The 12,568-nt window shown below is 38.2% G+C and overlaps 1 protein-coding gene across 6 annotated transcripts in view; it reads left to right on the top strand.

Moving 5' to 3' along the window:
* Positions 1-12,568, top strand: part of rnf213b (ring finger protein 213b) — a 68,257-nt gene that overhangs the window by 45,952 nt on the left and 9,737 nt on the right. For 3 of the 6 annotated variants that reach the window (XM_024431639.2, XM_024431629.2, XM_024431622.2), the window contains 4 exons: positions 6,013-6,124; positions 6,412-6,622; positions 6,890-7,095; positions 7,372-7,494. In XM_024431639.2, coding sequence (XP_024287407.1) covers positions 6,013-6,124; positions 6,412-6,622; positions 6,890-7,095; positions 7,372-7,494 — 652 coding nt within the window. Of the gene's footprint in view, positions 1-331; positions 379-502; positions 571-1,679; positions 1,810-1,989; positions 2,259-2,423; positions 2,570-3,291; positions 4,230-6,012; positions 6,125-6,411; positions 6,623-6,889; positions 7,096-7,371; positions 7,495-12,568 lie in introns of those variants that run through there. The other 3 variants (XR_006083991.1, XM_042326291.1, XM_024431682.2) reach the window with 3 other exon arrangements.

Raw genomic sequence — 12,568 nt, 5'->3', positions numbered from 1 at the left:
TACAGAATATAGACCTATTTGGTGAAATACCATATGGCAAGAACAGATCAAATTAGAAAAGAGAAACGACAGTCCATCATTACTTTAAGACATGAAGGTCAGTCAATCCGAGAATGCCAAGAGTGGGCAAAGCTGTCATCAAAGCAAAGGGTGGCTACTTTGAAGAACCTCAGATCTCAAATATATTTGTATATTTTTAACAGTTTTTTGGTCACTACGTGATCCCATATGTATTATTTTATAGTTTTGATCACTTCACTATTATTCTACAATGTTTAAAATAGTAATATGCCATACATATAAGCCATACATATAAGCCAAATGTGCCAAGCCAACAGGACTACATAGAAGAACGAACGGGTGAATGCACAGAAACAGGTGAGCTCATCTTACACATTTGGTTGTAGAATACAAAATGTAAAATGTCAATGAATACAAAATGTCAGATGTAAATCAAGCCAGTTTTGAATAAGGGCATAATGATATTCATGTTTGCTCCTAGATTTTAACGGACAAGGAGCTTCTGACAATGGGGAATCAAATGAAGGTTCTTGTGGTTCTTCTGTGGATGTTGAGTATGGACTTTATCCACTTTGTATGAGGATGATTGTGTTACTATTTTACATATACATTTCATTTAGCTGATCTTGATTCCCTCCCCCCGGCGGTGGCAGCATGGCACAACAGTGAGGCTTTAAGCACTTAAATAGAATACACAATCTCATATTTTGAGGCCACAGGGCTTTACAGGAATTGCTTGTGCTTGGTTTTCAACCTCTGTCTATTCCCTGCAGCCATTTATACCACTCCAGCCACCACATCAACAACCCCTGGGGAGTTTACATTACCTCCAATAGCTGATTTGAATCCACTTCCTCTCTGACTGACTGAATTGTAACTGACTGAAACCATCTCTCATCTTAATGAGATGTTATATATGTAGCCTGGAAAATGCGTTATCGCTAAGAGCCGTTTTAGGTGGGTCTTAAATGTCCTAACCTGCGATGCCTGAAATTGGCACTTTGGCAGATGTTTTTAAGAACACACCTCAGACATTGCCATACCTCCCACCTTAGTGCAAACAAGCTGATGGTATACAGGTAAAAATAAAAACGTCCTAAAATAGCTCACACACTTCAATTCAATTTATATTGCGTTAATATCACTGGATAAGTAGTTATTTTGGAACAGAACTATTTTCATCCATTTTATAGTTTTATTCTCGCATTCCATGCATGGCTTACTTCAAAGGACTTTCCGTAAAGCTTGTATACACATTTTTAGATAGACACACACATTATCTTGAGGTAAGAAAACTATTTAGATTTAGATTAGACCTACAACCTACAACTTTCCCTTTAATCACTCAGCTCAGCGTGGAGTGGGGGTGGCATATAAAATTATTGAATTGTTATTAGATAGTGGTTTCATCTGTCCTAGTCTACAACGGTACCATTCACTACAAGCAAAGCACCAGCCATTGCAACTGCTTAACATGAGTTTCTGACCTTGGATTTTCATCTAAAGTCAGCTTGGCTGAAATCCAGGTGCAGATATCAAACTATAGGTTTCCAATCAAAATTCTTCTTCTAATTCCTATGGTAAATGTGAAGAATTTATTTTCAATATTCTCTATTTTATGTCTGTGTGTGGCATCACTCCTGTCAACAACAAAATAGTGGGAGGTCAAGATGCCCCTGCAGGAAGTTGGCCCTGGCAGGCAAGCCTCCAAGAATCTGGCAGCCACGTTTGTGGTGGGTCCCTCGTCAACAAGGAGTGGGTGATGTCTGCAGCCCACTGCTTCTCCAGGTGAGTTAGCGTGAGATACAGGGAACATAAAGGTTCTAGCACAAAGGAAAATGTACAAAAAATATATATTAAAAAAATTGTAATGCAGCTGAAATAAGTTGTTCAAAATGTAATTGTCCATTAATTCTGTGTTAATCTTCTATTTTGTCACTTTGATGTGTCTTTTTTTTTCCAACAAAGCGCAAGCCCAAACGGTTGGAGCATTATCCTTGGTCGACGGAACCAGCAGGGCAGTAACCCCAACGAAGTGTCCACAACTGTGGATGAGATCATTTTACATCCAGCTTACAATGGAAGCACACATGACAACGACATCGCTCTGCTCAGACTCTCCTCACCAGTTAACTTCACTGATTACATCTTTCCCATCTGTCTGGCAGCAAGTGACAGTGTTTTCCACCAGGGCACTGAGAGCTGGGTGACTGGCTGGGGCAATGCCAATGAAGGAGGTGAGGACACGTTAATTATCCATTGTAGGAGATGTTGATGAGATGATGTCTTATGTGAAACAGTATCCCCAGTGGCCATAAGTGCACATTGATTTTTATTGTTATTATTACAATTGAAATTGACAATTTAAAGATCTCCCATTACTAGTCTTTTGTTTCCTTCAGATCCCCTACCCCCACCCCAGACTCTGCAATAAGTGGAGGTTCCAGTTGTGGGGAACACAGAGTGTGACTGCCTGAATGGGGTCGGCTCAATCACAGACAACATGCTCTGTGCTGGTGTTCTGGAAGGGGGCAAGGACTCATGTCAGGTAAAGTCCATGCTAACCTATCTTCTTGTTCTCCTTGGCCTAGTTTTTCTCAAGTTTTCTGATTGAATTTCGGGAATCAGATAGTATTAAATGCATGGAAATAGTATTCATAGGGCCTCCTGAGTGGCGCAGTGGTCTAAGGCACTGCATCCCAGTGTTACAGCAGAACTACAGCCAGGGGTTCGACTCTTAGCTGTGACCGGGAGTCCCATAGGGCGGCTCACAGTTGGCCCAGCGTCGTCTGGGTTAGGGGAGGATTTGGCCAGAGGGGCTTTACTTGTCTCATAGCGTTTTAGCAACTCCTTGTGGCGGGCCGGGCACCTGCAGGCTGACTTTGCTCGGCAGTTGAACAGTGTTTCCTCTGACACATTGGTGCAGCTGGCTTCCGGGTTAAGCGAGTGGGTGTTAAGAAGTGGTCATGTTTCGGAGGACGCATGACTCGACCTTCGCCTCTCCCGAGCCCGTTGGGGAGTTGCAGCAATGAGACAAGATCATAATCACGAAATTAGGGAGAATAAGGGGGTTAAAATAGAAAAAGAAATATAATTAATAGAACGGGCGTCCCCATTCAAGTCAAAGATACACCCATCCTATTTATTCTGTTTCTATGCATGAAATCTGATCAGATAACTTTTGTAGAACTGGGCCCTGTTCCAATCCATTTCCTAGAGCCTGCCTTCTTTTAATTACTTTGAGAGACTTACCTTGCTCTATCTTCTCAGGGTGACTCAGGAGATCCAATGGTGGTTGAACAGAACTCCGTCTGGGTCTAGTCTGGTGTTGTTAGTTGGGGTTATGGCTGCGCTCGGCCTAATCTCCCTGGGGTCTACACCAGAGTGTCCAGTTACCAGTCCTGGATCAACTCCCAGATCAGCACCAACCAACCAGGCTTTGTGGAGTTTAAATCCAGTGGGGAAGATGCTGACAGCAGTTACATCTGTCCTACTGTCGACCCCACTGACACAGATTCGATTTTTGATAATGGGCAGTTTGTTCGGCTCCCTTTATATGCTGAGCGCCTTGTTCATTATGGTGTTTCTTACCATTTAAAGAATTGATTCCTACAATCAAGGGCAGGGTTTTATTGGCAGCCTGAGTCCATGTACTATTCGTTCGGGAGATTTTTCTTTCATAGTAAAGGCTGATGTGCCCTGGGAAAACAAGAGTGGGGAAGGAGGTAGCCTAATGCCTAAAGTTCTATCCAGTGTATGTGCAATTACGTCTTTGAGTTACCCCAGATCTGCTCCCCTTTTCCCTGGGCACATCTTCCTGAGTGAGTGTTGTTTTCAATGGGCCTTACTATTGTATTGATTTATTTGTGAAGATGGATAACTTGAAATATATATTTACCTATTCATTTAAGGGGCAATAAGAGGTTCAAACAAACACACACCCTGCTTTGGTTAACAGCTGAGGGATAGGGCTGGAGAAATGTAACTCAAATTCATAGACAGAGCTTTAGGTGCAAGGAGTGACTGATGGCTTTAACAATGTTTTGTAAGGTTTACAATGTTGCTATACAATGATTTTGTTTACAGACAATAGAGTAAAACATGCTTATATTTTCGCTTTTGATGAAGTAAGACAGTTGCACTAAGGTCATGAGGAATTTTAAGTTGTATTGTTCTAGAATGAATGGCTAAATATCTTTAAAGACGCACTCCAGTCTCCTTTTCATTTTTCATTACTTAACAAAAGTCACATCTCAGTAGGTGGTCCAGGTATCCTCATGACATTGCAAAAGGGGGAGTCAGATGACGTCCAGTAAACCCATCAGACCAACTTATTTAATGGCCAACTCTCGAAGTTTGCAGTTGTGTCTAAAAAAAAAACAGAAAAATTGCTGGAGAGTGTCTTATCATTTAAGTCTAAAAATGGTTGTACCATTCCCAGATTGCCCATTTAATATTTAACAAATTACATATCCTTTTGCTTTGAAAGCTGTATAACAATGCAAAATCAAAGATCTTTATGGCCTAGTGGTTAGTGGCGCAGCCCACAGAGCACACGTTGTGTCGGCGTGGGTACTGCCTACATGACACACTGTTGTCTCTTGTCTTTCCTGTCTCCTCTTTCTATCTTCCCTATCAATAAAGCATGGGTAACACTATATTTTAATCAGGTTCACATTTTAACCAACCCTGAAGAAGGCACTGCGTTACCGAAATGTTGGTTATGAGGTTTACCCATTAAATTGTTGGGCGCATACATAGTGCGACTTTCTTTATTTGTTATTATACAAAGCACACATTTTAACCACTACTAAGTCGTTTCTAAGTTTGTATGTACTGTACCAGTCAACTTTGGACACACCTACCCATTCCAGGTTTTTTCCCCCAACTATTTTCTACATTGTAGAATAATAGTGAAGACATCAAAACTATGAAATAACATATGAAATTATGTAGTAACCAAACAAGTGTTAAACAAGTCAACAAAATATTTTATATTTAAGATTCTTCCCATAATGCTTGTTGACTGAACATTCCAAATTACCATGGCAATTATGCATCACAGTAGTAATGAGAACAGGACATTTCCTGAAGTAAATGTGTGTGCTTGCTAGTTTTGCGTATTTATGGTTGTGAAATAGTAGTAGCAGTGATAGTCACGGCAGTGGTAATGGTAGTAGTAGTATTGGCATTAATAGGATTTTCATAGGCTATGGATTAGTTATAGTGACATACTGTATTTTGAGGTGCTTTGTAGGTGTGTATTATAGTGGGATAGTATAGTAGGCTACAGTGAGTGCTATAGCATCATAAGCGATAGAATGTGTTTTTTAGCTCTCAAATATTTTAGTTTGAACATTCTGAAAGGGCTGTGGCAGTGATAGTTTGGAATGTTAGAGCCTGCACTCCACCATTGAAATGAATGGGGACACAAAAAGCTTTATAGTTTATGAAATATGAATGGTAGCAAAAAGCTGTGTTGAAGCAACCTAAGTTGAGTCAGTCTGCACATTTCAATCTTGTAAAAAAGTGGAAACGCTTCAAGAGCAGTGGCGAATCAAAATGTTGCCTTTGAAGTCTCTGGAACTTTTATCCATATTTAAACAGTTATATTTCAAAAAGTACAAACAGCATCAACATTCTTTTGACGAGCAATCTAAGTTGAGTTGGTTTGGTGTTTGTAACGGTTCAAAAGCAGTGGCGAATCCAACCACTTCCCATTCAAGCATATGGAGCTTTTATGCACATTTAAAACCGTTACAGTTCAAAAAGTTAAAATGGTATCACAAAGCTTTAAACAAGCAGCAGTTGGTAGCTTTTATGGTTTTGGTACTAATGTTGGCAGTGGAAGGCAACTTATGAGAAGTATTAATAATTTCTAAAGTCGGCTTGGCTTTCAGCAAGCATACCTAATAAATACTTTGAGAAAACATAATAAAACCAGAATGTCTTTAGGTAAGGAGCCATTTCCTCACATTGTATTTGTCTCAGTTTTGTGCAGGTGAAAGGTCACATCCAGAACTACTTACAGAGCCTAGAGAAGAACATCTTGGAGAGGGAGGATCACACTGAGCTCTACCTGCTCTTTGTCAACTGCTTCCAGGTTACACAGACCTCTACAATATTACTTTACACATTAATGACATTCACATTTATATTGTAGTCATTTAGGAGATGGCCTTATCCAGAGCGACTTACAGTTAGTGCATTCATCTTAAATGCCCAGTGCAGTCCTGTGATTTGTGTCACATTCTACAACAGCTGATTAAACTAACACTGTAAAGTGTGAGGGTTAGTTCAAGAAAAGAAAAGTGTTATTTTATTGTTTTATTTTTTTGGGGGGGGGGTTTGATTTATCGATTGACTGATTGACTGTTTCTTGTATGTCAGGATTCCCTGCAGTGTTCTGGAAGTTTAGTGATGGAGGAGGGGAGAGAGCAGCAGAGGAAACTGCAGGAGGACACACTGTTCCTGGGTAGGCTAGCCAGGAAGCAGATCCCTGGAAGACTGGAGGACCCAGCTGAGTTCCTGCTGAGCATGGCTCGTCTGAGGCTCTGCCTGGGCACCGCTGCCCACCTGCTACAGAAGGCTGTGGCCCAGCGTGAGTAAATATAGCAGACTGGGGATTTATTGTCACTTAAATCGTAGATTGAGCCTTTTAATCACCATTAACATAGCCTAGACTGTAGTACCATTTATTCAACTGGAAGCATTGTGAATATTTTATGAGGTCACTTCATTGTATTTAGTCTCTTAAATGTTTTTTTTTTAAGTATACATATTTTTTATATATTTTTGCATGTATGTTTTTATGCTCCATCTGTTACATAGTTGTAATTCTGTTATTAAATATGAAGTACATTTCCAGATACTGCTGGTGGGGCAGGTGATGATGTGGAGGCTCAGTACCTGTCTCAGGTGAAGGCAGTGTGTGAGTACGGAGGTAACGACTGGTTCAGGGTGTTCCTGCTGAGAGCGGTCAATAGACAGGCGGGGATAGACTGTGTCCTGGCCCTGATGCACAGATCCTCATCCTGGGGATGGGCCTTCCCTTCAGAGGTCCTCCGACTCCAGGTACTACCAGACTGGATATTATATTATTTCTAGTTACTTACAGTGGAATTCTTTGCTATTCCATCTAGTTGAGGAAGCCTATTATGATCTCTTGCATTAACCATGGTGACAGACATCCTCAAGCAAACAACATAACAATAATGAGGTACCTGCAAGATGCGAGGTTGATCATGATCATCCTATCAAATTAAATTAATAATAAATATTTGTTGGCCAAATGCTGTCCACACTTTATAGGCCCTTACACATCCTACTTTCACATGTTGTGTTTCTCAGAGGCTGATTCCAGCAGAGGTGGACCGGTTCCTGTGCTGTGGTCCGTCGTACCAGGCCCTGAGGGACGGGGTGACTCAGGCCCTGCTAGACGCTCATACTGACCCCCTTCGGACAACGCTGCAGGTCAGCGTCCTTACCACACATCCCTGGAACATAGAGATGAAGTTTATCACAGTGTTCTAAAAAATAGTGTTCTAATGGTGTTACCCTCTTTACATTGTATGTCTTTTTGATAAAAGCGTCTGCTAAGTGACAAAAATGTTCTTTGTAATGTCAAAGCTGCGACATTGGAGAAAGACACAAACAAGCTAAGGGGGACAGTCAATAAGATTGAAACCTAAGTTAATGAACTTAAAAAGGAGAACATCATTCTGAGAGAAGCCTTACTTGACATACAGACTAGATCCATTAGAGAGAATCTTTTTAATGAATCTTTTTTTACTTTTTAATGGTACGTTTACAAACATATATTTTGATAAATAGAATTGAAACTTGTGTCTCATTATGGTAAGTGGTGAAATAAGTTTAGCCAGTTATAATTGTTATGGCTTATATATAATAAGAAAAGATGATCAGTATTTACCTGGCTAAAAGAGAAGGAATATAATATCTATTGTTTACAGGAAACTCATTCAACAATTTTGGATGAAGTTTTGTGGAAAAAGGACTGGGGGGTGAAATATATTTCTCCCATGGGCAAAGAAATTCAAAAAGGGTGATGATATTAATTAAGAGTCATTTTGATCCAAATGTGCAAATTGTCCAAACAGATCATCAAGGTAGTTGGATTATTTTAAATATGTTATTGGACAATAAACAGACAGGCTTATTAACCTATACGGTCCAAATAATGAAGCTTCTTTGAAAATATATATAAGAATTTATCAACTCTAAAAGCAACACTAGACTCTTATTATTTTGGTGAGGGATTTTAATACGGTTTTCAATACCTCTATGGACCATAAAGGAAATCACACTACAAACTATCACCCTCAGGCACTTAAGGAAATCATGAATGTCATGGATATATTGGAATTAGTGGATATATGGAGGCTTAAATACCCTGACCTAGTGAGATACACATGGCGGAGGCTTAATCAAGCTAGTCGTCTTGATTACTTTCTTATGTCATTCTCTTTAGCACCAAAAGTTTTAAAAAGTGTTGATAGGGGACAGAATGTGGTCGGATCATCACATCATTGGCATATATATTACTCTTACAGAATTTCCACGTGGGCGAGGATATTGGAAATTTAATCAAAGCCTACTGGATGATAACTTGTTTATAACTAGGACTATAACTAGGACAGAAGAATTTATAACTGACTTTTTCTGACATAACATAGGTACAGCAGATCCCCTTATTGTATGGGACACTTTTAAATGTGCCTTTAGACGCCATGCAATTCAGTACTCATCTGTAAAACAAAAGCAATTTAGATCAAAAGAGTCCATATTAACAAAGGAAATTGAAGGACTAACAGAACAGTTAGATAGCAATAAAAACTGTACCATAGAAGCACAGAATAAGTTAGAGGAAAAACAAAAAGAAATGGAGGAACTTATTCAAGAAAGATCCAGTGTAATATATTTTAAAAATAAAGCGAACTGAATGGAATATGGGGAAAAATACACCAAATTATTTTTCAATCTTCAACATAGAAATGCTACCAATTTTTGGTTACAAATGATGGAGTCACGCATGATTAGCCAAATGATATTTTGAATTAGGAAGTAAAGTACTTTAAGAATATATTTTCATTTCATCCCCACTAACCGGAGCTAATTGTATGGATTTTTTCCCTATTAATAATGTCAAATTACATCTGTACAGAAAGACTCATATGAAGGCCAAATTACAGAGGAGGAACTTCTTAATGCAATTGAAGCCTTTAAGGCTGGGAAAACTCCAGGGCTGGATGGCATACCAGTTGAAGTATACCAACCTTTTTTATATATACCCAGAGGACCATTATTAGCATGTTTTAACCACCTATATAAATGATAGATTATCAGACATGCAACAAGAAGATCTGATTTAATTATTATTGAAACAGGATCCAAGTGGTATATATAAAGATCCAGTCCATTTAATACATTGGAGGTCTCTTACACTTCAGTGTTGTGATGCAAATATTCTAGCTAAATGCTTGGTGCATAGATTAAAAAGGTATTGTCAGATATTATTAATCCTAATCAGACAGTTTTTTTTACATGGACAATACATTAGAGATAATGTAAGACAAGTACTGGAAACAACATAATACTATGAAATATGGGGGATACCAGGCCTGGTTTTCACAGCTGATTTTGAAAAGGTTTTTGATAAAGTACGACTGGCGTTTATATATAGATGCCTAGAATATTTCAATTTTGGAGAATCTCTTATAAAATGGGTTTAAAGTTATGTATAGTAACCCTATGTGTAAAATAGTAAATAATGGCTACATCTCAGAAAGTTTAAAACTATCAAGAGAAGTAAAACAAGGTTGTCCACTATTGTCATATCTATTTATTATTGCCATCGAAATGTTAGCTGTTAAAATTAGATCCAACAATAATATTAAGGGATAGAAATCCGTGGCTTAAAAACAAAGGTGTCATTGTACACTGATGATTCATGTTTTCTTTTAAAACCACAATTAGAATCCCTCCACAGCCTCATAGAGGATCTAGATACTTTTGCTAACCTCTCTGGATTAAAACCAAATTATGATAAGAAATGCGTACTGCGTATTGCGTACTGGATCACACAAAAAAAACTTTTACATTACTGTGTAGTTGACCAATAAAATGGTCTGACAGGGATGTGGACATACTCAGTATACAAATCCCGAAAGAAAGAAATGATCACACTCCAATACATGTTTATAGAAAGTTAGCAAAAATAGATATGCTCTTGCTACCATGGAAAGGAAAATACCTGTCTATTTGTGGAAAAATCACTTTAGTCATATCACAGTTTACCTATTTGCTTATGGTTTTGCCTACACCAAGTGACCTGCTTTTAAATTATATGAACAAAAATTTTCAGGGCAAAATGAAAAGGGCCTATTTATATAACGAATATGAATTCGGAGGGCAGAAATTATGAAATATTAAAGCATTAGAACTTTTGCTAAAGGCTTCAGTCATTCAAAGTTATGTTTAAATCCAAAATGGTTCTCTATTAAATTGGTAGGAATGTCTCACCCCATGTTCAAGAATAACCTTTATTCAGATTACAACTGCTCACTTTCGGTTGTTTGAAAACGAAATCATCTCCAAAATATCGTTTTTTTTTAAACAAGCCTTAGAAAGTTGGTTGCAATTTCAGTTTAATCCACCTGAAAAGACAGAACAAATAATACAACAAATATTGTTGGTTAAACTCAAATACACTTATTGATAAAAAAAAATGTTTTTAAAATTCGATAAAATGTATTAAAAAAAAATATATATATATAATTTTTGTAAATTACATCATAAATATGACTCGTTGAGTTATGTCACACAGGCAGCTAACACAAATATATGGAAATGTCTTCCCTACCCAAAATTACAACCAACTAATTGCAGCATGACCACAAAAATGAACGAGGCAAGTAGAAGGGGGAAAAAGTAAGGAACTTGTCTGTCGGCCCTGCATTAAAGACCATAAATGGTTAAAGAAAATTGTACATTAATTGTTTATGTTTCATTGAACAAGAATGGGAAACAGTGTTTAAACCCTTTATTTACAATGAAGATCTGTGAAGTTATTTAGATTTTTACAAAATATCTTAGAAAGACAGGGCTTATATATGTATGTATATGTATGTATATATGAGTATATGCATGAATGTTTACGTATGCATATGTATATGATTGGGTATGTACATTATGTATGTATGTTTATGGATATACAGTTGAAGTCAGAAGTTTACATACATTTAAACTAAGTTTTTTACAATTCCTGACATTTAATCCTAGTAAAAATTCTCTGTCTTAGGTCAGTTAGTATCACCACTTTATTATCAGAATGTGAAATGTCAGGATAATAGTAGAGAGAATGATTTACTTCAGCTTTTATTTCTTTCATCGCATTCCCAGTGGGTCAGAAGTTACATACACTCAATTAGTATTTGGTAGCATTGCCTTTAAATTGTTTAACTTAGGTCAAACGTTTTGGGTAGCTTTCCACAAGCTTCCCACAATAGGTTGGGTGAATTTTGTCCCCCATTCCTCCTGACAGAGCTGGTGTAACTATGTCAGGTTTGTAGGCCTCCTTGCTCGCACACACTTTTTCAGTTCTGCCCACAAATTTTCTATAGGATTGAGGTCAGGGCTTTGTGAGGGCCACTCTAATACCTTGACTTTGTTGTCCTTAAGCCATTTTGCTACAATTTTGGAAGTATGCTTGGGGTCCCATTTGACCCATTTGCGACCAAGCTTTAACTGATGTCTTGAGATGTTGCTTCAATATATCCACATAATTTGCTTCCTCATGATGCCATCTATTTTGTGAAGTGCACCAGTCCCTCCTGCTGCAAAGCACCCCCACAACATGATGCTGCCACCCCCATGCTTCACGGTTGGGATGGTGTTCTTTGGCTTGCAAGCCTCCTCCTTTTTCCTCCAAACATAACGATGAACATTATGGCCAAACAGTTCTATTTTTGTTTCATCAGACCAGAGGACACCAAAAAGTAAGATCTTTGTCCCCATGTGCAGTTGCAAACCGTAGTCTGGCATTTTGTCTCGCGGTTTTGGAGCAGTGGCTTCTTTCCTTGCTGAGCAGCCTTTTCTCTGAGGTCTTGGCTGAATTCTTTTGATTTTCCCATGATGTCAAACAAAGAGGCACTGAGTTTGAAGGTTAGTCCTTGAAATACATCCACAGGTTCTCCTCCAATTGACTCAAATTATGTCAATTAGCCTATCAGAATTTTCTAAAGCCATTACATTTTCTGTAATTTTCCAAGCTGTTTAATGGCACAGTGAACTTTGTGTATGTAAACCTCTGACCCACTGGAATTGTGATACATTGAATTATTATAAGTTAAATAATCTGTCTGTAAACAATTTTTGGAAAAATGACTTGTGTCATGCACAAAGTAGATGTCCTAACCGACTTGCCAAAACTATAGTTTGTTAACAACAAATATGTGGAGTAGTTGAAAAACAAGTTTTAATGACTCCAACCTAAGTGTATGTAAACTTCTGACTTCAACTGTATATA

The sequence above is a fragment of the Oncorhynchus tshawytscha genome, linkage group LG01 (genome assembly GCF_018296145.1).
Source record: "Oncorhynchus tshawytscha isolate Ot180627B linkage group LG01, Otsh_v2.0, whole genome shotgun sequence".
In the NCBI taxonomy this organism is placed as follows: Eukaryota; Metazoa; Chordata; class Actinopteri; order Salmoniformes; family Salmonidae; genus Oncorhynchus; species Oncorhynchus tshawytscha.
Note: the sequence above shows the minus strand (reverse complement) of the source record. Positions and strands in the feature narration are given on the sequence as shown.